Source organism: Tursiops truncatus, chromosome 1, assembly GCF_011762595.2.
Source record: "Tursiops truncatus isolate mTurTru1 chromosome 1, mTurTru1.mat.Y, whole genome shotgun sequence".
Taxonomy (NCBI): domain Eukaryota; kingdom Metazoa; phylum Chordata; class Mammalia; order Artiodactyla; family Delphinidae; genus Tursiops; species Tursiops truncatus.
Window position 1 is genome coordinate 183,567,268 of NC_047034.1, and position 25,282 is coordinate 183,592,549.

The following is a 25,282-nucleotide window of genomic DNA, read 5'->3' on the forward strand; positions in this document are numbered from 1 at the left end:
GAAACCACCTGGAACGAGGACAGCAAGTTGGTGACGAGAGAGCCAGGAACACTGGGCAGTCCTGACCACACCCACAATGCCTGCTGGGGCTGCCCTGCGCTCACCACCGTCCTTGAGCCGTGACCACAGGGTCTGGGGTCCGTGGGGAAGGAGGGGGCGTTGGGGGGGACCGGGGACACAGGTGGGCAGACACTGAACCACAGTGGCAGGTGGGGAGGGCAGACCCCCTCCAGAGCCCCCACAAGGACACCAGCAGGAACCTCAGCTCAAGCCCTCAGCCGTCTCTCCCACCGCCCACCGGGCGCCCCAGCTCAGCCGAAGGCACTCGGGACCCCCCACGGCCACCCAGGGCTCCCTTCCTCCCCTTACAGCCCAGCAGCAGACCCTGGTGGCCCACCCCCCCCCACCTTCACCGCCCCTCCCGGTCCTGGCCACCACCCTCTCCCGAGGGACCCCAGCATGGCACGCCAGTCACTGGGTCAGCACCCCCGGAACGAGAGCACAGCCCACAGGCCCGTCACCCCCGAGAGCGCCCCCCACCCCGTTGCCGCCTGCCAGTCCCGGCCCCTCACCCCACCAGGCCGTGCGCCTCAGGGCCTCTGCGCCAGCTGTTCTCCGCTCCCGGCCCACATCGAGTGACAGGGGACCCTCTCCCCTCACTCTGCGCCACCTATCTTGCCTTATTTTTCTTCCCAGTATTGGCACCTTCTTGACATGTGCTACATATTTACTGGCTTGTAGTCTATCTCCTTGATTTTAAGCCCCACAAGGGCAGTGTGTACGGCAGGGTTGAAAACAGAGCCTGGGCATTAACAAACATCCTTGAATTCAGAAGTGAGCGACCTATGAATGGGTGGTGGGTGCTGGGCGAGCCCAGAGAGTCACCATCTGTTCTGCTGGGGGTCCAGGCTGAGAGGGACTCAACCCCACCCCCGCCACTGCCACCGCTCTGGGACTGACCTTCACAGCCTCCCGCACGAGATGGGGGGACAGGGCAGGGGGACCTCATCAGGACTGCACATGAGCCCACGGCTGAGATCATGACTGCTGTTAACTTTACCCCGGTGGCTTCTGTCTCCGTGTGTCTCCCCCATTAGGGCAGGAATTTCTGGGGCTGGGATTAAATCATGCTCGTGCGGTGGCCCCAGAGCGTCTCAGAGCAGGGTCCCTGCACGATCCCCCAGAGGGACACTGTGACACAGTATCTGGCCTTCCATTGGCAACACTGTGTCTCCCAAAGGTCACTGCAGGAAGGGCTTGGGATCTCTGGTTCAGAGGTGTGTCCCTGGTTCACCGTGCAGGTGACACACGGTGTTGGGGGTAGTCCTGCCCCATCCTGCATCCAGTGGGAAACCAGGGCCCCCAACTCCAGCTCTGCTGCCTTGCGACCCCCCCAGGCCCCGCCCAGTTGTTCGCAGTCATAACCCGGGCACAAATGGGGTGGGGCTGCTGTGCCCTGGGCAGACCCTGCCCTGCCCCACAGTTGACCCACTGAGATCTTTCTGGAATGGGAATCAGATCACATCTCTTGCGTAAAGCCGGCCTGCACGCCTCCTCCGGTCCTCCTGCCGCTCCCTTGCCTCTCCTTGGCCCCTTCGTCCCTGCCGTCAGCTCCTTCCTGAACCCTCCAAGGAGCCACTGTGCTCAGTCTACATCGCGCTGTCTGACGCACAGCCCATGGCAGGTGTGGGGTGTGCAGGTGAATGGATTAAAATTCAGCAGAATCATAATCCCAGTTCCTGGGTCACAGTGGCCACGTTTCACTGCTGAAAGCCACGTGTGGCCACTGGAGGCTGTCGACTGCGGGTGGGAAAGAAATATTTCCACCATCACAGAAAGTTGTGGCCTGTGCTGGTCCACACTGCCCATCTTCGCCTGAGTCACCACAGACCTGTTTCCCTGGGCTCTCAGGGTCTCCCCCAGCCTCCCAGGGCCAGTGGTCAGGCCTCCTTCCAGAAGCACGTACTCCACACGGGAGTTCTCTACACTCCCCTGGTTTCCCACCTCAGCCGGCCTGGGTCCGCTCCCTTCTTCTGACCCCGCGGTGCTGGAGCCCCACCACCTGTGCCCTACACGTGTCTCCATGTCCACGCACTGTCTACATCTCCAGCCCCACCTGGGCTCTGAGCTTCAAGCTCATAGACACAACTCTTTCCAGTATCTCTGTCTGAAAGGTAACAGCATCTCTATCTTAACGTTTGCAAAATTCGAAACTCCTGAGAGGGCCCCGTTCTATGCAGTCCTCGCTCAGTGAAGGGGGTCACCGCCCGCCCATCACTCAGGTCCCTGCCCTCAACTCCCCAGCACTCTCCCAACGCTGTGCCCTCTTATCCTGACTTCCAAACACCCCAGAACCAACCACTTCTCCCACCACCCTGGGACCAGTGCCCACCGGCTCTTGCCTGGACGGCAGTATCGACTCCAGGTCTCCAGGCCTCATGCTTCACCCTCAGCAGAGCCATGGCAGACAGAGGGGTTCTCAGAAAATGCACATCAGAGCCGTTTAAACCTTGCCAGTGGTCCTGCGTGGCTCTCAGGATGCTCACACACACCTCAAGGACCCCCCACTAGAAAGCCCCTCCCCCTGTTGGCCATCTCTCTGTTCACTGACGTCACTCCGCATCTGGCCGCCTCCAGCCGGCCCTACGGGGCACGGCTCACGCTCCCTCCCTGACCATCCCGCGGCCCCTGCCATCAACGCTGCAGCTGCATCACTGGCCCACCTTCCACGTGTGGCACCTGCAACAGCAGACGGGCACGTACAGGCTTCTGCGTTTACCTGTCTCCCGTGTCTTCATCACCAGACATGAGCCCCGGGGGAGGACAGGCTCCGTTCTGACCTCCATGGCTCCCCAGGGTCCATGTACTGGTTCAGAGAGGCCCAGAAGCTCAGGTGACCTGCACAGGGCCACCCAGAGCGCCTATCCAGCTCACCCCGGGGGGAAGGAGGGCTACCACCAGCCAGGCGCTTCCGGGGCACTTTCTGGGCCTGGGGTCTCAAGCTCCCTCCCGCGCTGGCTCTAGAGGAGTGGGACCTGGGGGCTATTTGGTCGAGTGGTTTAGCAGATGAAGCTGCCAGGGAAGGCTTCCAGGGGGAGGAGCTGCCACATGATGACCTCCGGGGCCAATCACAGGACAGCAGGCGAGGCCACCAGGAAAAGGGCGAAGGCCTCGTGCCGTCAGAGACGCGGCAGTGTGTGTGGGGGGGACACTGGAACCCAAAGGAAGGCCTCCGACCCCCCCACCCTGGGGCCACCCACTCTGCTGAACCACATCCTGTGCCCAGATGCCGCCTCCCCCAGTCCCAGCAGCCTCAGACGCCAGTCCAAGATGGGCGATGCCCAGAGTGTGGGACCAGGGGCAGAGGGTGGAGGCCCAGCATCAAAGCCACAGAGCAAGGTGAAGGGCATATTGTTTGTCCTTTCTGGGACTCTCGCTCATACTCTCCGTCCCTCTCTCCTCCCCGAAAGCTGCCCCGGGTCTATTGGGTGGAAATCTCCAGGGGTGGGGTATCCTGAGAGGCCACAGCAGCTCACACCACAGCAGCTGCAACCCCAGGCCAAGGTAGGCCTCACTCCCCCGACCAGGCCTAGTGGTGGAGCCAGGTGTCCGCAGGCTGGCGCAGCCGGCGGCCCCAGGCTGAGGGGCGGGACGAGGTGGGGAGGCTGCAGTCCTGTCTCCAGTCTCCACACCAGGGTCACTTCTGTGCCAAAGGGCTCCCTGCTCGGTGGCAGGTCGGTGACTCAGCTCTGCCCTGGTCACATGGTCAGGCAGGCCTGGGAGAGGGGCAGGTGAGGTGGGCAGGGCACGCTGGGCTCCCCATGGGTCTAACAGCCTGGGCCTGCCAAGGCCAAGCTGAGCCCAGTCAGTGCCCCGGAGTCCGAGAACAGCCCAGCCTGAACCCACTGGCCACTGTCTGGTCCAGCTTGCTGTGTGGCCTTGGTGTCCCAGCTGTGGATGGTACAGCTCCAACCCTGGGACCCTGGGAGACCCACGAATGGCCTGTCGACACGCTTACACACACGGTACAGGGGCTGGACACACCTGCAGGGAAGACATTGTCATGATGGTGGGAGATACACAGACAAGTGGGGAGGGTCCCAGGCTGGGACTCCAGGGCTGGGGACCCCAGAGCACAGTCAGTGTTCTTCTCCATCTCCTTGCCCCCAGCCCCTCCTGGTCCCAGAGGAACCTCAACCAAGGCCTGTCCTGTCTATGCAGAACCGAACTAACCAGAGACACGCTTTCCTCTCCAATCTGGAACAGAGGGGAGCTCGAGGGTGTTCAGCAGCTCCCTATAGGACCCGGCTCCTTCCCGAGCACCAATATCAACACATCAAGCAGCAGCAGTAGGCAGGACTTGCGCCCAGCCCTGCCCACAGCACCGGAGTCCTGGGGCGAGTGGTGCCGATGACGGTGCCCGTTGACCCACAAACCACAGGGCGAAGGGGAGGCGCCACAGGGTGGGGGCAGGTGTAGGGGGATGGGCTTCACTTGGGACTTGGTTGGGCCTGCCCAGGCCCGATAGGGGCGTGGGCAGGGACCCGGGGGCCAGAGGAGGGACCGTCCAGAAGGCCATCACAGGGCGGGGCAGGGAGGGTTGGCGAGGGCAGGCAGAGCCGCACCGGGGCTTTCCCAGGCTGGCCCAGGGTTACATGCACATGACGCGGACATGACCTTTTCTGAGCACCAGAACTTGCCTGGGGGACAAGAAGGAGTGAGGCCAGTGGAGCCCAAGGGTTGGTTCCAGGCAGAGCCCAAAACATCCTCCTGCCTGAGCTCCAACTGGATGTTAAACCTGGGAATCGCAGGGCTCTGGGGCTGACAGGTTCCTGGAGACCCAACCCACTTGCACTATCCCGAGCCTAAGAGGGCCCTCGACCCTGCCGGAGGCCACCGTGCCAGGCTCACCACACCCCTTGTAAGGATTCTGGAGCCCTCACCGCTGACGCACTGCCCTGGCCCCGCAGATCAGATCTTGTCCGGCCCCCTCACTGATCTAGGGAGTCACTCGGGGTCTTAGGGCGACCCTCCCTGTGACCTCCAGCCTCACCAAACCCCAGAGGGGCTGTTCCGGATGTGCCAGTAAGTGGCGACAGGCGTCTCACAACTGTGGCTCGCCACAGATGTCCACATCCAGCTGGGGTCTGAGCTCACAGGAGTGTGTGCACACCCGGGGGGGGGGCAGTCTGGTGGAAAGGGCAGGAAAGGCAAGTCCCGTCTTCCCTCTTCATGGAGGCCAGAAGCTGGCTTGACTTGAGCCCCGTCCCGGCTCTCACACACACCCCTGCCAGGGAGCTCACCCCTAAACTTGGTCCTTAGGAGGGTCGGGTCGGGGTGGGGGATGAGCCTGTCAAGGGAGGGCTGATCCTTGCAGGTCAAGGGGCCACAACTAGAGGGGGAGACCAGAGCCTCCAGGATGGCCCCAGTTACAGGACTGGGGAAACGGGGGGCCCCACCAGGTGTAACACATCTCTGGTGGCCCAAAGGGAGCCTGGAACAAAGCAAGGAGTCCAGGGGAGTGAGAGAGGGTCTGTTACTGACCTGACACGTGCTGCCCACTCTAGGCTCCAGCCACTGCCACCCAAGAGCACCATCCATTCCCTAGAGTCAGGGTACCTCTGAACCCCCACCCAGACCCAGCCCCCGATCGGAAAGAGTCCTATCCACCCGCAGGGGTGAGGCTGGGCCTCGATGGCCCGGGACGCGTGGAAGGGGGCAGGTGTCAGAAGGTCGGGCCTGAGCGCCACCGGTCGGGAGCAGGAGACGTCCCGGGGAGCATCTCGCCCGCACCCCCTGTCCCCGCCCATCGGCCGGAACCGCACGTGGTGGGGTCCCGGCTTCTGGCCACCGGGAGGCCGGGCTCACCTGCGCGAGGTCATGTCTGCTGGGCTCAGGGTGCTCCGGCCGCACGGAGGAGGCCCCGCCTACCTCGAGGATCCGCCCACCGGAGCTCCGCCCACCTTAGAGGTCCCGCCCCTCCCGAGCTCCCTTAAAAGGAGCCGCGCCCTCAGGTCTCGCTACGGTACTGGGAGGTTGCACCAGTTCCCCAGGGCGCCGGGCTTCAGGACGAGGGGCTCACGCCACATCACGGGCTCGGAGGGCGAAGGCGCCAGGCGGCCCTGGTCCGAGAGGCGCGTTAAGTGATTAATTATGTGTCCTGTTCGTCTGGGTGCTTTCCTTCCAAGAACCTTTCGAGCTCCGCCTCCGTCCTGGGGGAGGAGGGGCTGCACTCCCCGCACCCTGGGTGGAGGGGCTCGGAGCTAGAGAAGCGGGTGGAACAGGTCCCACCGGCCCCGCGTCCCGGAGGGGGACCACAGAGGGGCGGAGGTGGGAGCCCACGTGATAACCAGCTCTTCCCTCTTAGCCGTCCCAGCTTGGGCTGCCGGCTCCCCTTCTCCCCACCTCTGCCACCCGCCTAGTCGCCACACTTCCTAAGTGATGCTGACACCCACTTGACCTCAGGGCCTTTGCTCCTGCTACAAGTGCCCCCACCAGGCCGGCTTTCCCTAGGGCCCGCTGGCCAATCGCCTGGGCTCCTAACCTGGGGATCCCGTTAGGACCGTCAGGGCCTGCCCAGCGCCACGCCGCCCCCCCCCCCCCCGCCCACCTTTCCAGGAGTGGTACAGCACCAGCTTGGAACCTTCTGCTGCTCGCAAGCCCTGATCCCAAATCACCACCACCAGTGCCGAGCGCAGGCTGGAGTGCCCCTCGCCCTCCTTGGCTTTTCCCCTTCCTCACCGTCCTGGCAACCTGGAGGGTCCTGCACCCTCAGCACTGGTTGCCCCGAGAGCCCCTCCTTCTGGAAGCATCAGCTCCCAGAGCACCCTCTCCTGGTCCCCCCACCGTGGGGGTCTCTTCTCCCCTCACTCAGCCGAGCCCACCCTCCCTCACGTGCCCGGCCTCAGCCCAGCTTCCCCTCTGCTTGGTAGCCCACGGCCTCCTGGACTCCACTCAGGCGGCCTCAGCCCCTCAACCCAGCCACTCCAGACGCAGCAGGGGGCCTGCCCAGGTGCCCCTGCTCCTCAGTCAGTGCCTCCCCCTCCCTGTGTCCAGCCCACACCGGCCCACCAGGGTCCCCTTCCCTCAGGCCTCACCTCCACCCCATCCTGGCTCCCCCAGAGGCCCTCCTTGCCCTTAGTACCGCCAGCCCGCTCTCCTCGCAGCCCCTCTTCCCATCCTGTGCTCACAGACACCCGGACGTAGGCTGATACATGTGCAGACGCATACACACATGCACACGTGGCGGGGGCTGCAGCCTGCCCACAAGGCCCGCCATCCCTAAGGAGGCGACCTGGGGTGCAGGCCTCACGGGCCCACCCGGCCAGCCCCTTGCACAACAGTGTGCGCACTCGCCGCTCAGGGTCTCCTCGCCAAAAGCAGCCCCCACCCCAGCACAGGACCCCCTCCTCCATCCAGAGCCACCTAAGAGAGCCTGAAGCCTGCATGCCACCATGAAGCTCAGCGAGGAGCTCCCGGGACAGGAACTGGCCGGGTGGGCGAGCGCAGGGCCAGGCGGGGTTGAGCGCTGTGGTGTTGGTGTGGACAGACGCAAGCACCTCTTGCAAGTGTTCAGACTTTATTTCACGGTGATTGACACAAACACAAATTGGAGTTAGTAACAGAACTTCTGAGGCTCCTGCAGCCTCTGAGCCTGACAGCCTGGCTGGGCTGGGGGAGGGGCTGGGGGAGGGGCTGCCACCCCCGCCAGGACAGGTGAGGGCGGCTGGGGGGACGGGACCAGATGAGACCTAACATTGCAGTTTAAGGCGTCTCTGGCTTTGCAGCCGTCTCTGCCACCCCGCACCTGCCCCTTGGTGTTGCCTAGACGCCCAGCCCGCGCCCGGTCACTCCTGGATAAGGACAACCCCTCCTCACACCACAACTGGACAGCTTTGCTGTGCGGCGTCCTCAGCTGCCCTCGGGCCAGGACAGGAAAGACAACAGCCCTGCCACCCCAGCTGTCAAATAAAATCAGTACATAAAGACTCTGCGGTTGGTGGCCAGGCCTGGACGTGCATCCTCAGGAGGGGATGCTGGCCCCCCCCGGCAGGCAGGCAGTGATGTCCACCACATCACAAGTGGCCCCACGCCCTCTCAGGGCTCCTCGTGGGGCCTTGGGGGGAGGAGGGGGGACACAGCCATGTCCAGGGTGGCTGGGTGGATGGGCAGGGCCAGCTGCGGGCCAGGGTGCCCTGAACAGGCCTGCGCCCGGCCTCTGCTCTCCAGTGCCCTGGGACAGGTGGACTCAGCTGGAGGGAGGGGCACAGCATGGCGTCAACAGTGACATTGTTTCACAGGACTGGCACAGGAGGCCTGGGCTCGGCGGGCCCTGGTGAGGCTGGTCCCGCCCAGCATAGGCAGGGAGGAGGGGCGGCTCAGATGGGAACCCAGAGAGGCCCCGTGGGGCTTGCACAGAGGAAGGGCACCCTAAACCCTACAGTGCCTACCTGCTCTGGGGACACAGGCCTCGCCAGATGGAACATGGGCAATGTATGTATGCGGGGCCTCCGACAGGCTGGGGAACACAGGGGCCAGCACGAGTGGATACTTGGGGAAGGCACAGCCTGAGAGGCCAGGACACGGTGTCCCAAGGCAGAGGGGCACGTCCCAAGGCTGCTGAGTGCGCCAAGCCCTCCATGTGCAGCATTCCTCCCCCAACCCCTTGGAGTCCCTTGGCACCAAGTCTGTCTCTGCAGCGCGCCTGCCTGGACGGGAGGGAGGCCGGGCCAGCAGTCCCTCCGGCTGACACATAGGCAAGAAAATCATATCAAAAAAGCAACAAGTTTACAAAAATAGAAAATAATTACAGCAGGGTGGGTCGTGGCTGCATTGTGGCTCACGGGGCAGGACAGGGCCGAAGGTCCGGCTTGGTGACGGCATCCTCCAGCAGGTTCAGCGGGCGCCGACCCACCACCACATCCCGCAGGCAGCCCACGAAGCCCGTGCCGTAGGCCTTGGGCAGGGCCTGGCCCACAGGCAGCTTCTCTAGGCCACCTGCAGGAAGACAGAGGAAAGGTCACCGGGCTCAGTGACAGGCAGGCCGGACACTGGCGGGCAGAGGGCCCCACTGCATCTGAATGACCAGGTGAGTTACCTGCAGCCCGCCAGTGCCCGGGGGTGACCAGGGGACCAGCAGGCGAGCTCCAGCCTCCTGGCCCCACACCACCCAGGGCACAGCAGGGGCTAAGACAGGAGGGGAGAGGGCCCCACCCCAGCCAGCCCATCTGCTGTCCTGGATAGCACTGACACGGGTGCCACTCTTCGTTGTCAGCTCCAGGGGATGGGACCTGTCCCTCAGAGACCCTTCGCTGTCCCTCCCCTGGCTTCCCCCCCACCAATCACTCACCCAACCACAGGGCTCCATCTGTGTCCAGCTGCGTGGCACCCAGTGGGGAGGAACCAGTCACAGGGGCCTCATTGCCCACCTGAAGGGAGCCTTCCCTCTGTTCCCTGGGGGCGTGGTGGGTGGGGTGAGGCCATCAGGTGGCTCCAGGTCCTGGTCCCTCCATCCCTTTCGCCCCAACACCACACCCTGGGGACCGTCACCAAGTGTCACCCCTGGGGGCCAGGATGGAGTGGCACTGACCCCAGGAGAGCACGAGATGGCCAAGGGCAGGGGGACCTCCTGTGGGTCAAGCTTTGCTGGAGGGGACGGCCAAGGCTCAGACCAGAGGGACATGTCCCCAGCCGGCGTCTGGGTAGAGCGGGGAAACCCCTTTCAGATCAGGGGTTCCCTGGCCATCACTGCTTCTCCTGTACCCTCTCATCCCTCCTCCCGCGCTGGCAGTGACCTCAGGTCGGGCCACCAGCCCTCCTCGCCCTCCTCCCCCTAACAAACTCCTACCCTAGCCACGAGTGGCCAGGCATGCCCTGGCCGGGCAAGTCCAGGCAGCGCCCGCTGCTATTCTCGGTGGCCCCAGGCTCCCTGCTGACCTGTGTGCCCTGACCCGCAACCAGCGGTTGGTGCTGACTGGTACGGTGGAGCGCAGCACCATGGGCTGGGAGCCCAGGTCGTAAGCCAGTTGCAGGCGCCCGTCCACGATGGCCAGTGCGATGTAGTCGGCCCGCTCTGTGGCTTTGCCACTCCACAGCACCAACCCCTGCGTGGCCTCGGTGCGCAGGCTCAGCTCAAAGTAGTTGCTCTGTAGCGCCTTCTCGCTGGTGGGCAGAGGGCTGGTCAGGACCTCTTGGGAGGGTGGTGGGGACGGGGTAGGGGTGGTAGGAAGGTGAGGGGCATGACTACAGAGGCCATGAGGGCTAGTGGTGCCACCGGGGCAGCTGGATGGGCAGCTGGTGGACACCACCAGTGGGACAGATGGGCCGAGAGATGGATGGTGGGAGGTGGGGCCAGACGGGCAATCAGAGGAGTGAGGTGGACAGACACAGGAACAGCTCGGCAGAGAGATGCTCAGAGAGATGGGAAGGCAACAGGCAGACGGCAGGGGCCAGGGGCCGCTGCTCACCTGGGAAGGGCCCTGGAATCCGGAGTTTCAGGGCTTAGATGCAGGAAGAGAGGGAGGCAGGTGAGCAGGGGCACAGACAGGCTGTAGTGTGGGGTGGGGCGGGACCCAGCAGCAGCCCCTCCCCACACCCCGTCTCCACCAGTGGAAGGCAGGCGAAGCAAGCATCCACGGAAGACACACAGGACCCTGGGGTGTCGGCTCCACCCACCACAGAGCCCTGGCCATGACACATGCAACACACATGGGCAGACACAGAGCTGGTAGGCACGGCCCAGGCCAGGTGCAGAGGAAACAGCTGGGGCACGGGCGACACGGAACGAAGACCGAGGGCCCCTGGTCGGGAGAGACCCCCGGATGGCCCCCCGTACACGTGGGTGTGCGCACACATGGGAGCACATGGACTCGTGTGCACACTGAGACACACGTGCTCGTGTATGCACACAGACACGTGGGCACGAATGTGCACGTTTGCAAGTGTGCGCACGCGCGCACGCTGTGCCGGTGCCACGCGGCGAGGGGAGTAGTTGCAGGGGGCATTCCACGCATCTGGGAAGGGGCGGCTCCCCACTTTCAAGCGGGGAAACGGAGCCCCGGCAGCACCAACAGCTCCCCCGAAGCCCCGTCCTCCTCCACTGGGGATGGAAAATTCTGCCCTCGCCCACCCTTGGGGTGTGCTGCCCGGTGGGTGGGGAGCAGAGGATGGTGACAGTGAGGGTGGAGGCGGAGCTACTTACGCTGGGATCTCATTGGTCAGTTCGCTTGGAATCAAAGAGACAGAGACAGTGAGAAGGAAGGAGGGCGGAGGAGGGGCGGAGGTGGGCACAGAGCCGGGGGCCGGAGTGGAGGGTCCCGCAGCTAGCCCTGTGCAGCTGCGCAGACAGGACCAGAGAGCGGAGGGCGGAGGGGCGCCTGGCTCCGGAGGGCACACTACCTCTCCGCCACGGCGTTGAGGTACTCGATGTAGGTCCGTCCGTCAAAGGCCAGCGTGTCCAAGTCCCCGGCCGACTTCTCAATCAGGCCTGAGAGACAGCGGGGTGAGTGCGGTCTCGGGCAGGCTCCCCCCGCCCCGTCCAGCCTTGGCCCTGTGCCAGAAGCGCTCACCCTTCTCGCAGTGCAGCCCTGAGAAGCCCCCAGGACACAGGCACTCGTAGGAGGCCTCCCGAGGGAGACAGGAGGCCCCGTTGAGGCAAGGGTGACCCCCGGCCTGGGTACAAGGGTGGTCTGCAAAGGACGAGACACCCACCGCCCGCACCACGTGCTCCCGGGTCAGCAGCTGGCGGCCGTTCAGGGAGACCTGGGGACGGGAGCGAGAGCCTCTGTCCAGCCTGCCCGGGCGGCCCCCATCCCAGGAGGACAGAAGCCCCTCTGGGATGGGCCCTTCCTCGAGACTGTGCCAGGGCGCCGCCCCCGCCCCACGCACCAGCTGGATAGCACCATCCAGGCCAGAGGACACGGCGGCTGCCCGGGCCAGCTTGCTGAAGTCAGGGGCCCCCCCCACGTAGAGCGGCTCCTTCAGGTTGAGGACGGTGTGCGGCACCTGGGGGGAGGTGCAGCGGGCTGAGGGGTGTGGAGCCCACCCACCGGGCAGGAACAGCTCGAGCCCCAGACCAGGGCCCGCCCGCGGTGATGACCCACCCCGCGCCCTCCAGCCTGCTGGAAGCAGCGTTCATCACAGACACGGCCACACGGGCTTAGTGGGGGCGGAGCTACGCTAGGGGCGGAGGCGGCAGAAGAGGAAGGAGGCAGGATGAGAGGAGACGGTACCTTGCGGGATTTCTGGCATCCGAAGAGCGGAGAGCGGAGAGCGGAGAGCGGAGAGCGGAGAGCGAGCGGGGTGGGGTTGCAGAGCGAGGGCCAGGGAGCAGTGAGAGCAGAGAGGAGACACAGACAGAGGCCCAGGGCAGAGGAGAGAAAACAGTCCAGTGAGCTCAGGCTATGGGGCGGGGCCGCGCGCCTCCCGGGAGGGGGAGGGCGGCGGCGAGCAGGGGGGCAGCCCTGGAGACACTCGCTCAGCTCACCGGGGACTCCCCCAGCACACGGGGCCCATCGTTGACCCGCATGGCTCCTTTGCGTCCGTTTCGCTCCAGAGAGACCCTGGTCCAGGCGCCCAGGGCCACTGGCTCCTTGCTCCTGGAGGGGGGTTGGGGCGCCGTGAGCGCACTGGGCTTCTGCCGGCCTGCCCGGCAGGGGCCTGAGGCCAGCCCCCTGCACCCCGCGCGGCCCACCTGATGACCGCTGCCCCCTTGCCCAAGTCGTAGCGGAACTCCAGGACACGGTCGTGAAGTGCCAGCGACACGAAGTCGCCCTTGCCGTCTGTCTTCTGCCCGTTGTAGAGGAGCAGGCCGCTGGGACCCCGGGCCAGGAACACCACCTCCAGCGCCATCTTCTCCCTGGGGTCACATGAGGGCAGGCAGGGGTGTCTCGATGCCCCCTCACCCCATGGCTGGATGGGGTTGGGGGCCGCTTCCCCTCATCGACCCCTCTGCCCAACTGACCCCAGGTCCCGCTCAAAGGTGTGCAGGCCTTTCAGCTCCAGGTAGGAGAAGCTGCTGAAGTCGGCCAGGAAAGGCTGGCTGTTCTCGCGCTCTGAGACTGCGAGGACAGGAGACGGTCACACAGGGTGCCGGGCCCTGACCCCAGAGCCCCAGAGCCCCCACCGCCCTCCCTGCCCTGAGCACCGCTGTCCCCACCTGTCTGGCAGAGGCTGCCCTCCCGGCCCCGAGGGCACTCGCACTTGGCCTCGCCCCGGGGCAGCACGCGGCAGGGGGCTGCCCCATGGCAGGGGTTCGGCTGACAAGGGTCCTTCTCGTCAGCACAGGTCGGGCCTGGAGGGAGGCATGTTGGGGTCCCGGGAGGCCTGAGTCCCAAGCACAGACACACAAGTCCCCCCAGCACCCGGCCCAGGGCCCGCCCTCACCAAAGCGGCCGGGTAGGCACCGACAGTGGAACATGCCGGCCTCCAGGGCCTGGCACGGGGCCCCGCCAAGGCAGGGGTTAGGCACACAGGGGTGGTCCCCGCACTCGCCCACTCCAGAGCTTCGGGTCGCAGACCCCTGCCAGTCACTCAGCTCCAGCTGCTGGTTGTTGACGTCCAGCAAGCGGATGCAGCCCCTAAGCCCGACACCGACAGAGGTCCGCTCGAGCACCCTGCCACCGAGATGAGAGGGTCAGGGGCCACAGGCCAGAGACCAGAGCTGTCTGTCCTCTCTCACAACCAGCTGTGCCACTGGCGTCCCTCAGTCAGCCGGGGTCGTGAGTCAGGGCTGCTACCCGTCCCCGACCCCTCTTTTGGTCCTCACAAGATGGACAGTCAACCCACAGAATCAGGAGGCGGGTTGGGCTGAGTCAAGGGTCGGGACTGAGGGTCAGGGCCAGCCCAGCCCCTCCCTGGTGATGACACGGCAGCTTGGTCCTCAGCATCAGGACAGAATCAGGATCACGGTCAAGGGCTGGGGCTGAGGCCAGCGTCACAGCCGTGGTCCACACCCACACTTCCAACCCCTTTGCTATCCACAGGGAGCTTGGACCTCCTGGATGCCACCCCAAGAGTCAGGGATCAGGGCCAAGGTCGGGGGTCTGCGGTCGGGGCCACACCACCCTCCTCCATGCTCACACGGAAGCCTGGTCCTCCGGGACGCCACCCACAAAAAGGTCCATGTCCAGGTTGAGACCGTCAGTGCCACTGGGGCTCTGGCCCAGGACAGGGGTCTCACCGTCCACCGAGAGAGTGCCCTGGCGCCAGTGCCGAGACAGCTCCAGGTGATGCCACCGGCCGGGCTGCACGGGCACTGAGCTGGTCAGCACCGCGGGCCCCGAACCTGTGTCGAACCTGGGGGGCGGGAACAGGCGCTTGGGACAGCCAAACGGAGCCAGGACCACGGGCTGGCCCTGCCCTCCAACCCCCACCCTCATCCCTGACCCCCCCAACCGCCCGCCACCCACCTGAGCTGCACGCGGCCCCCCAGCAGCGCCAGTGCCAGGAAGTCCTTGCCCCGGGCATTGCCGTTATACAGCAGCAGACCCTGGGGCTCCAGCGCCCGGAATTCAAGCGCCAGACGCAGGGTGTGGTAGGCACGGAGGGTGGGGAAGGCCAGGAAGGAGTGGCCCCCGAAGGCCGGCACGGAGGGGCGTGGTGCTGCAGGAGACGGAGGGGCAGTGGAGGGCACAGAGGACCCGGCTGCCCGGGCTCTGACTGCCGGTCCGAAACCCCCAACCCTGTCCCCAGCGCTGGGCCAGGGAGTCCAACCGGCCGCTCACCCCAGCCTGGCCCCCCTGCCCGGCCCCCCACTCCCGGCGGCCCGGCCATCCCCAACCTGGCCCCCTCTGCCTCCCTGCCCCTCCCCCGCGTGGATGACCTTACCCTGCTCGCAGACAGCGCCCCCCCTGCCCGCTGTGCAGCGGCAGGTGAAGTCTCCACCTGAGCCCTGGTCCTGGCAGGTCCCCCCGTGGAGGCAGGGCTGGGAGTCACAGGGCCTTGGGGGCTGCAGGATGCCTGGCGGCGAGGGCCGGTGTGCAGGCATACGGCTAGGGGCAGGGGTGGAGGGTTGGCGCGCGGTGAAGGGCACTGTGATCCTGCTGACGGGCCGGCTTGTGTGACTGGGATAGAGGGCCCGAGGGGTCACAGCTGAAGGTGGCAGGTGGGCCACAGTGGTGGCTCTGGCCGTGGCTGCAGCAGGGGTGGCTCCCGTGAAGAACGCAGGAAACCAGTCTGGGGGTAGGGGAAGCTGTCAGGATCCGCAAGGAGCAGGGATCCCAAGCGCAGTGCGCGGCGTGGGGGACGGAGGGTGGGGACAAGCTGTGGCTGGCGGCCGGACCAGGCTCTCACCGAAGTCCATGAACCGCACGTGTTCCTGCAGAGGCCGCCTCACGCCCAGTGACCGGCGCCTGGATGCCTGGATCTGCCGGACCAGGGCCTGGCACACATCGGGTGCCCTGAAGGCTGTGGCTGGTGGAGGAGGGACCCTGAGCATGGTGGAGGCCAGGGCAGCCCCCCACTTCCCGGAGGGCCTGGGGTGGGGGCTCACTGGGGTCGAAGTGCACATCCACGATGGCTCGGACGGAGTCGCCGGGCCCCAAGTCCCGCAGGCGGACACTTCGAAAGTCCTTCTTAAGGTCCGAGTTCCGGAAGAGATCATCCAGCTGCGGGTGGAGAGTGAGTTAGGGCTCCGGGAAGCTGCCCAGGCTGGACTGTTGGGCCCTCCTTCCGCCCCCACAGCGCTTCTCTGGGTCTGTCCTGGGAAAAAGGCCAGTGGCTGGGTAGGGGCTGCCACCCTGGCCACGGCCCCACACTTACCGCGCTCTCGATGCTCCTGGCCGTCTCCCCAAACAGCTCGGACTTGGGGTCGGCCATCTCCGGCGTGTAGAACAGCTCCTGCCCCTCGACCCCCTCGAGCTCCAGCACACCCTGGAACACCTTGGTGGCTGCGGGGGAGGGAGCAGTGAGGTCCTGCCCGGCACCTGCCTGGCCTCTGGGCCAGCCGTGGGCACAGGCCCCAGCAGTGAGCCACGCGGGGTGCAGGGCGGGTGGCGGTTAGTCAGATGGTCATGAGGTTAGTGCGGACCCCGGGGCAGGGCTGGCATCGGTTACCAGACAGACTCCTCGGAGCAGTGCCCCAGGCCGGCTTGCACAGGAAAAACAGGTTAGCCACGGGGTCCTGGGCACCCACGCGTGTGCGGGGGCCGAGAACACACGTTACGTGTGCATGTACTGAACCCCCAAGACCGCTTGCACATGTGTGCTCAAATCAGATCACAAAGCCTGGGTGCCCACCTGCTGGACAGGCCTGCGGCCGGGAGGAGAGACAGCATCTCTGGATGTGTCCAGGCCATTCCACACGCTCCACCCAGGCCCCCGGCCACCCACTCACCAGGACAGTTGGAGCCCTCTGCGTCCAGTGAGGGTGTCTTGCCATCTGAGCAGCAGCCCATAGGCGAGTTGTAGCAGGACGCCCTCTCCATGGGTGGCCCGGGGGTCCCAGCGCTGTCTCTCTCAGGGGGCTCGAGTCCTGGGGAGGTGCCGTCTGAGCCCAGCCCCAGATGCAGCCCTCCTGGGCCCTGCCCCCACGTCCCGGAGCCTGTGCTCACCTCCTGAGCCAGCCGCACTGGCCTCCAAGTCACCACTCAGCTCCTCGTCGCCGCTCCCATCGGCGCTGCCAGATTCGCCAAAGGCAGATGTGGCGAGGCTGGCTGCCGGGGAGGGGGCCGTGGGAGGCATGGTCAGCACAGGCCTTGCAGCGGTCCTGGGGACGCTGGCAGTGGTCCAAGGTTGCGATGCGGGTCGAGCGGTGCTGCTGGGAGCCGGGGGGAGGGCGCCGGGTGGAGGCAGCAGCACCTTGCTCAGGTCAAGCCCTGAGGGGGCCACAGAGGCAGATGTCGGACGGGGGCCGGAAGTGATGTCTTCTGTAAGGAGAGGAGATTCCAGGTGGCGGGGCCGGTGGTCAGAGCAGGGTCAGGCCTTCCTGGTCAGTCTGGGGCAGTGGGTGAGGCCTTACCCTGGCAAGGGCCGAGGCTCTGGATAGAGATGTCCAAGCCCTGGCGGCAGGCGATGGTCCTCAGCTGGCACTCGTCGCCGTAGGTGACTCCATCTGACCCACAGACCTGGGGCACAGGACACGGATGCTGGGGGGAGGCCCCTCCGCACCCCTCCACCCTCCACACTACCCATCCCTCACCTTGGTAGCATTGGCCCCTGGACAGGCGGGTGTTGGGCATACGCAGTGGGCGGAGCCAGCCTCCTCCACGCAGGACGCCCCGAACTCACAAGGCATCTCAGCACAGGTCTTGGGTGCCGGGGAGTCTGGGGCACAGACACGGGAGAGCCCACTGGCTCAGGAAACCCCGTCCCTATGACGGCCTCATCCCCAGCACAGGGGGCCAGGGGCAGTGCCAGGTCTGGCCCTCACCTGTCTCACAGCCAGCAGGGCCCAGGGCACGGCCGTCTGGACACTGCCCGCACCTGGGTCCGGCCACCCCGGGCTTACAGGAACACAGCCCGGTCATCTGTTCACAGTCGTCCCGCACGGCCCCCTGGGGGTCACAGCTGCAGGCTGGGAGGCAGGAGAAGAGGCTGAGACCTGTGTCCGGCTTCCCCGCGGGCTCCAGGGCCTGGCCCAGCCCCTGCCAGGGGGGATGAGGAAAGCAGGGACAGGGTGGGCAGGCAGCAGTGCTCAGCTGGGGACCGATCGTGGGCCCCGTCACTCACGGGTACAGCCACTCCGGCCATCGGTGACAATGCCACGGAAGTTCCAGAAGCCGGGCTCGCAGCGGTCACACTTGAGGCCCCCCACGCCCGGGCGGCAGGAGCACTGGCCTGTGGCCGGTTCACAGGTGCCACCGTAGGAACCGTGGGGGTTGCACTGGCACGAGCCTGCAAGGCCAGGGCAAGGCAGGGTCACCGCAGCTGCGTGGCTCTGCCTGGCTGCGGGTCAGGGCCAGGCTCGGGTACTCACTAGGGCAGCCGGCCAGGCCCACGCCCCGGGCAGCAGTGATGTTGTCCAGGCAGCAGCCGTAGGGGCTCTGAGCGCAGTGCAGGGGAACCGCAGGCAGCAGCGGGGCCAAGGTGGGGGCTGCAGGGAGGGGCAGGGGTTGAGATGCCAGGCAGGGCCAGACGCTCCACCTGGGCACGGCCCCTCTGCCTCAACCGCCCCCGCCCTCACCACTCAGCCCTCCAGATGCCGGCTCCCACCAGGGCCCATGGGTCTGCAGCTCGGGTCACAGGCGGGAACCCCATACCGCACATGAGAACAATGACGTGTCTGCACACCGAGTACCAGCAACATGTGAAACGCCCACAGATCGTGGACGTGAAGCCCCGTGCACACACGTACAACCAGAGCCACACGCTCGGATTAGCAGGCCTCTGCAAGGTGGCACGCACACGTACACCACATTCCCCCGCGCACAGACGCACACAGGAGCGCTTGCGCGCGCACAAAGATACGACGATTGCCGGCCACCATCAGTCTCCTCCCAGAAGAAAGAGTGCCCGGAGGGTGGGCCTCGCTGGTTCCCTGATGCCCCTTGCACACAGTAGGTGCTCAGTGCACACTTGCTGCCTGGCAGGTACACACGTCCACGCACCACAGCTGCACAAACGCGGATATACGCTGACAGCACACACTGCAAACACGATACACGTGTTCACACACGCCCACCACAGCATACACGCAACAACTTCGAACAAGACATGGAGCCCCACAGGCCTCACACCCGTGGGCACACGTACCTTTGAACAGGCACATGTGTGCCCACACACAGCCGGACACGCCCGCACGCCCACTCACCACTGCAGGCTCCCTGGGCCACGACGTACAGCTCTGGCCGCGATTCACACCTGGCCTTCTTCAGCTCACACTCGGTGCGGTAGGTGACCCCGTCCGAGCCGCACACCTGCAGGAAGGGTGTCAGGGCAGGTGTGGGCGGTCACGGCTCCTGCCTCACTGCCCAGTGGGAGTCAGGGGAGGGGGGGCCTCACCGGGCTCCTCAGGACGCTCTGGCAGCTGAAGTCGCAGACGCACGGCCCGTCCTCTGAGTCCTCATCCCAGATGCCGCCTCGCTGCCGGCACAGCTCCTGCCCACACTCACCGTGCTCTCCAGAGCCCGAGCCTCCCGAGCCGCACTCGGCTGTGGGGAGGAGGCCAGGTCATCTCGGGGTCCCGGCCGAGGCTGGCGCCCAGCAGCCCACACCAGCTGGCCCCGAACCTACCCTGCTCACACGGCCCCGCCCGGGCCTCCTCTATCTGCATCTGCTGCTGGCAGGCCGCCTCGCGGAGCTCGCAGGAACTGCGGTAGGTCACGCCGTCGCTGCCACACACGGGGCCGGGCGGAGGGCGCTCGCACCGGGGACACACGCACCGCCCCGCCGAGCACACGGCCCCGAAGGCGCACACTGTGTCTCCGCAGGTCTCTGCAGAAGGCGGGGCCGGGCGGGGGTCAGCTGATACTGGGTGGAGGAGGCACGGGACCACAGCCCGCCGGGCGCCCCCAGCCCCACTCACGGCAGGGTCCAGCCAAGGCCACGGGACCACAGCCCGCCAGGCGCCCCCAGCCCCACTCACGGCAGGGTCCAGCCGAGGCCACGTGCAGGCTGATCTGGCGTGTGCAGGCGTGCACGTGCAGCTCACACTCGCTGGCATACGTGCGCCCGTCAGAGCCACACACGGGCTGGGCCGAGGCCACGCACTCGGAGGGGCACACGCAGCGCCCGGTCTCAGCCTCACACAGGGCTCCAAAGCGGCACTGCCCACAGCGGTCTGGGGAGGACGCTCCATCACCACAGTGGCGAGGGCGGTCACCCCCCAGCTAGACCCACTCACCCACCACTGACCACAGGGTCCTCGGCGAGCCACCCGGATCTCCCGCCCAAGGGCGCAGGCCGTAGCCTCCAGCTCGCACGTGCTGCCGTACGTGACGCCGTCGCTGCCACACACAGGATCGTAGATGCCTGAACACGCTCGCTGACACGCACACTCGGCTTCCCCATTCTTCACAGCACACATCGCCCCGAATGGACACTGCACCCCGCGGCACGGGGACGGGGGCTGGTCTGGGGAGAATGTGGGCACTCAGCAGGGTCCCCACCTGCTCTCCCAGGCGACGCGCAAAGCCCCCAGCCCCACGCAGCAGACCCTTTCCCAGGGTGGGGATGGTGTGGGAAGAGTGGACCAGGAGGAGGGCGGGATGCGCAGGACACAGCAGAGAAAGGGACAGACGCGGACACACGTGGGCAGGGACACAGACTCAGACGGCCCCAGGTCCCGGCGTGAGTGTGGGGTGGGGCTGCCCTCTAGACGCAGGAGCGTCTGGACTGGTCTCAGGGGCTGGTGGGAGGGCCAGCTTTACCAGCCCACCCAGGCCACTGACCCTTGACCACCAGCAGCCCTAGGACACCCATGCGTGGGGGCGGGGGTGCTCTCTCTGTGGGGGGAGGAGTCTGCAACCCAGAGCCACACCCAGGGCCACACGGGGGAGGAGGTGTCTGTCCACTTGCTCTGAGGACCGCAAGGCCAGGCAGCAGCGAGCCACCCCCCCCTGCCGCGCGGGGGGCAGACCTCGGGCTGTGGGCTCCTGGCGGCAGGCGCGGTACCTCATCCTGCCAGCAGGTCAGGCTGGAAGACACAAGAGGTGGACCCAAGAGGGAAGGGAGAGCAGAGGAGAGGAAACAGACGCAGAAAGAGAGACCGGAAAGATGGGCAGACCGGCCGACGGGGACGGAGGTAGAGGTGGGCAGAGCCCCAGTCCACTCAGGACGCGCTGTCTCTGCCCATTCCTGGTCCCTCGAAGCCCGACTGAGACGCTGCCTCTAAGGGGGCTGTGTGTCCCAAGAGTGTGGCACCCGGAGGACTTGAGGGCTGTCGGGCAGGTCCCAGGGAGCCTGCCCACGGACCCCTGCCTCTGCCGCACATCCTCCCAGGTGCTGCAGGCACGTCCCTGACAGATGCCACCTCCCCAGAGCCCGCTGACGGGCAACAGCCCTGCCAAGGCTCCCCAGAGTGACCAGCTGTCGCCCACAAGCCCAGGGAGGAGAAGCATGACTCAGGATGGAGATGGCATGTGATGACAGGCAGCGGGGACTGCCGGCCCAGCCTGCTCGCAGCACGGAGCCCACCCACGGTGCTCACCACACGGGCCCTGGCGTTTGGCGGGGATGCTGCGCTGCTGCTGACACTCGGCCTGCTGGCGCCAGCAGTCATTGTCATATGTGTGCCCGTCGTGGGCGCACACGGGTTTGTAGGCCCCATCGCAGATGACACGGTCGCAGGAACAGCGGGGGCGGCCTCGGCGGGACAGGCACACGGCACTGAACTTGCACGCCTCTGGGCACTGGTCTGGGGGCGCAAGGAGATCAGAAGAGCCAGAGTACCACGCCAGCCCCCACGCTGGGATGTGCAGGGGACCCACGGGCACACGAGGTGATGAGTGGGGACCCATGAGGCATGCAGGGGAGGGTGGGCACAGGCGGGGCCCTGGGTCATGCAGCGTGCCAGGACGGGGCCCTCCCCCAGGAGCCGCCCACCTCGAGGCTGGCACTGGCCAGAGCGCACTTTCTGGAGGAGGAGGCCTCGGGTGGCCCCGGTTCGGCCCATGATGCAGTCGTTACCGTAGGTAACCCCATCATCCCCACACACGGGCGCCTGCCTCGGAGGGCAGCTCTCTGGCCGCGGGAGCATCTCGGGGCGCCGCGTGCGTGGGTCCACACGGCAGATGAGGCTCAGGTCGTTGAGGGCGCCCTGGCAGGGGTCTGGGGGCGGGAAGGCGGAGGTCAGGGCACTGCCGCAGTGTGCACACACTGACTGAGGTCATGCTACACGCGCAGGGGTAGCGCTCACCGCAAGGGCCGTCGAACTTCTTGAACACGTTTTCCTGGTGGGCGCAGGCTTGGCGCAAGAGCTGGCACTCGCTGGGGTAGTCAGTGCCGTCGCTGCCACACACGGGGCCCTCGGGGGCCCCGAGGCACGTGGCAGGGCACAGGCACGTGGCTGTCAGTCCATCTGCGGAGCGCGCACAGGTGCTGCCAAAGCTGCAGGTTACATTGGAGCAGGGGTCCCTGGTCCCTGTGGGCGGAGCAGGGTGGGGTCACACTGGCCGGCGGCCGGCCCTCCGCGCACCCCCTCACCGCAGGCCCCGCCCTCCTCATCCCTCCTCACTCAGGCCCGCTCCAGCCCCGCCCCCGCGCCCCCCCAACTGCAGGCCCCACCCCCGTCACCACAGTCCCCGCCCCTCTGCATCCCCCTCACCAAGGCCCCGCCCCGCACTCACCGCAGGGCCCCCGGCGCAGCAGGCGGATGCGCCTCTGCTGGCTGCACTGCGCCCGCTGCAGCTCGCACTCGTTGCTGTAGGTGGAGGCATCCGAGCCGCACACGGGCGCCACCACGCTGGGGCAGGCGCTCTTCTTGCACACGCAGGAGGCTCGGCCCGGCTCCTCCGCGCTGGGCTCGCAGACGGCGCCGAAGCCACACAGCATTCCTCGGCACGCTGCGGGTGGGGCGGAAGACGCGACGGGGTGGGTAGGGGCCCGGCCCCTGCCGCCTCCAGGCCCACGGTCATCATGCACACAGTCCAACGTCCGCACACCTGCCAGGATCTTGCACGGACGGTCACACATGCACATGCGTGCCCACCCATGTTCGTACTGGCGCTCACAGGAACCCCGGGTGCGCCCATCACAGCCAGGGCCTCGTGCCCTCCCCCTCTCAACAACCTCCCTCCCCCCGCAGAGCCTTCTCTGCCCCCGCCCCCCTCAGCCCCGCAACTGTGGAAGGGGCATTGCATCTGCTCCTGACCCACTCCCCACACAGAGGACAGACAGACAGCCCCCAGGCCGACTCTATCACAGGGAATCAGCATCCCCACCTCAAAATCAAAGCCCCTCTTCCGACTGTGACCTACTCCTCAGAACCCCGGACCGCCCCGCCCCCTCCCTGGGAGCTGCTCCAGTGTCCCCGCCCACACCTGGCCCCTGCCACCTCCCCAGGGACCAGCTCCTCTGCCTTTCATGGACCGGCCTGAGGTCATACAGCTGCAGGACAGGGGGTGGGGTTATCTGAGGTCAGGTCACATGCTCCACCCTCGGCCCAGAACCCAGTGCCCTGCCGGCCCCCACCCCTCTCTTTTCACTTCTTCCCCTTCCTGCTTCTCTGGAGGCCTCCCCTCTCCTCAGGCCTGTCCCCACTTGGGTTCTTGTCTGCCCACTCCCCCACCTTCCACGTCCCCACAGCCAGCCTCCCCCAGGTCCGTGCTCTGCTGTGGCTCGTGGCCTCCCAGCTGCAATCTCTCGCTAGGGCCCCGCGGGTACCCACACACCTCATCCTTCCTCACCTATCCTCCTGGGCCCCCACCTCAGGAAATGTCGCCACCCCCACCCCCTCCCCAGGCCCTGCTGCCCCACCTCACACTCAGCATGACCTCCTCAGGGACCCTAGCACACCGGGCCCTGCGGACCCGACTGTTTTCTTCTTTAAACATTGTAGTTCTCAACTTTGCAGTGTCGCCAGCGCACACGCGCTCACTGAGTTGCAGAGCCGTCAGGACAGGCCCTCCTGGGCACAGTGTCAGGGCAGCGGGCAGGCTGACTCCTCAGGACTCCCACCCAGGGTGACACCCCCATAGGCGGGGCAGGCCCATTACCGGCTGCGGCTGTCTGGATGCAATAAATGTTTAATTGGGTCCACTTATCATTAATAAGTTATGGGGGTCGGGGGGCGCCCCCCATCACCTCCCAGCAGGCTCAGGCAGGGGGGCAGGAGGAAGCAGCCTCAACTCCGAGGGGTCTGGAGCAGCACAGGCAGCTGGCGCTGTCACCATAGCAACAGCCCACCCCAGGCTCCCGCGAGTCTGTCTGGGAATCCCTGCCCCCACCCCCCACGGGCTGAGTGAACGGGGGCTGGAGGCAAGGGCGGGGCCAGCATGGATACCCCAGGCTGAACTCCCTGCAGGACCCCCCCCCCGTCCTCCCCCCACCTCATCTGGGCACCCACGCAGATGCTTCATCAGATCCTGGAGCCAGGCTGCCCCACCTGCATTCACCCGCCAAGTGACGGTGGGCAAGTTACAGCCTCGCCCTACCTCAGCATCTCCTCCAGTGAATGGGGACAATAGAACCTACCCTCCAGGGTTGTTGTGAGGCTAAATGGGCCAATACCTGCAAAGGCTTGGAGAGGCCCAGCACTCCACTCTGGGCCGGGTGGGGGGTCAGCCACTGCGATGACTAGAGCAGTAAGAACTGCTAGCATATGGGGCATCCCTTGTCCTGGTTCAACACTTTGTCTACTCATAGCCCCTCTCCTCACTTTCCGTCTCCCGCGGTCTCCTTCTCTCTCCCCTTAGCACTTCCTCTCACTTTCAGCCCTCACTTGCCCAAGGCCCTGGGGACCCCCAGGCCAAACCCAGGGGCACTTGCCCCGTCTGGCTGGCTGCTCTATCTGGCTTCAATTGGACCTGCTGATCAAGGTCTTTCCCAGGGTCCTGACCCCATGGCCGAGGACCTGGTCACTGCACTGCCCCTCGGGCTCAAGCCTCTCTCTCCCTCTGGTCACCCTGGTCCAGCCGGACACCACCCAAGGTCCTGACCCCTGGGCCAAGGACACCTACTCCTCTATGACCAGTAGGTTCCTCGTCCTCCAAGACTTGCACCCTCATCATGCAGGCTGCCCCTCCTTAGCGCAGGTGGAGCGCCCAGAGACCTGCAAGCTTCCCGGCCCTTGAGCGTCACCTCTGGGGCCCTGCCATGCTTGCCCTCCTGAAGGAGCCTCACTCCTTCCTTGCCCAAGGCTCCCTCACAGTGTGCGATGCCGGAGGCGGTGGTGGCTTTTTATAGCCTCCGCCGGTTGGAGTGGGTATATTTAACTCTCTCCCCAGACCTGGGTAGGTTGGAGGATGGAGCGCGTGCCCTGAGCCCTGCCTGTGACCAAGAATGTGCTGTGTGTGCGCCTGGGAGGGATGACGATGGTCATGTGGGGTAGCTGTCCCGAAATGTGTGATGGGATCCGAGGGCAGGTGCGGGGCCCGTGTGGAAGGCTGTGGGGCGCGCCAATGCATGTGTGAAGGAAAAGAGACACAGCAGGCCTTGGGGCTTGAGGAGAGAAGGCTGAGGACGCTGGGAGAGAGGAAGGTGTTTAAACCCAGCCAGCTCCAGGCCTCTTGTCCACAGCCTATGAGAGGCTCAGTCCTGGGCCCAAACCCCCAGCCCAGTGCAGACCTGCGCCCTCCCATGGCCCATCCCATGTATGGACAGCCCTCTGTGTACTTCTAGGGACCTGGGCCGTGCCTGCCCAGCAGGGGGCCCAGGCACTGAAAGCAGACCTGGGAGCAGCCCCCTC

General features: G+C 66.0%; 1 protein-coding gene across 10 annotated transcripts in view; it reads right to left on the bottom strand.

Annotated features, from left to right (window-relative positions):
* Nucleotides 1-7,562: 7,562 nt before the first annotated feature.
* The window catches only part of AGRN (agrin), a 32,598-nt gene continuing 14,878 nt past the window's right edge, over nucleotides 7,563-25,282 (bottom strand). Inside the window, exons 4-38 of one of the 10 annotated variants that reach the window (XM_073798084.1) lie at nucleotides 22,224-22,439; nucleotides 21,794-22,018; nucleotides 21,481-21,705; nucleotides 21,086-21,292; nucleotides 19,792-20,010; nucleotides 19,463-19,717; nucleotides 19,171-19,371; nucleotides 18,940-19,088; nucleotides 18,749-18,854; nucleotides 17,915-18,031; nucleotides 17,668-17,832; nucleotides 17,369-17,512; nucleotides 17,138-17,262; nucleotides 16,958-17,063; nucleotides 16,551-16,865; nucleotides 16,334-16,471; nucleotides 15,760-15,887; nucleotides 15,491-15,605; nucleotides 15,292-15,411; nucleotides 14,827-15,174; nucleotides 14,409-14,601; nucleotides 14,080-14,295; nucleotides 13,384-13,613; nucleotides 13,157-13,291; nucleotides 12,962-13,058; nucleotides 12,692-12,856; nucleotides 12,485-12,596; nucleotides 11,887-12,003; nucleotides 11,568-11,760; nucleotides 11,398-11,485; nucleotides 9,937-10,161; nucleotides 9,590-9,697; nucleotides 9,350-9,453; nucleotides 8,811-8,997; nucleotides 7,563-7,961 (exon numbers count right to left, since the gene is read on the bottom strand). In XM_073798084.1, the coding sequence (XP_073654185.1) occupies nucleotides 8,840-8,997; nucleotides 9,350-9,453; nucleotides 9,590-9,697; nucleotides 9,937-10,161; nucleotides 11,398-11,485; nucleotides 11,568-11,760; nucleotides 11,887-12,003; nucleotides 12,485-12,596; nucleotides 12,692-12,856; nucleotides 12,962-13,058; nucleotides 13,157-13,291; nucleotides 13,384-13,613; nucleotides 14,080-14,295; nucleotides 14,409-14,601; nucleotides 14,827-15,174; nucleotides 15,292-15,411; nucleotides 15,491-15,605; nucleotides 15,760-15,887; nucleotides 16,334-16,471; nucleotides 16,551-16,865; nucleotides 16,958-17,063; nucleotides 17,138-17,262; nucleotides 17,369-17,512; nucleotides 17,668-17,832; nucleotides 17,915-18,031; nucleotides 18,749-18,854; nucleotides 18,940-19,088; nucleotides 19,171-19,371; nucleotides 19,463-19,717; nucleotides 19,792-20,010; nucleotides 21,086-21,292; nucleotides 21,481-21,705; nucleotides 21,794-22,018; nucleotides 22,224-22,439 (5,765 nt within the window). In that variant the 3' untranslated portion in view covers nucleotides 7,563-7,961; nucleotides 8,811-8,839. The other 9 variants (XM_073798088.1, XM_073798078.1, XM_073798091.1 and 6 more) reach the window with 9 other exon arrangements.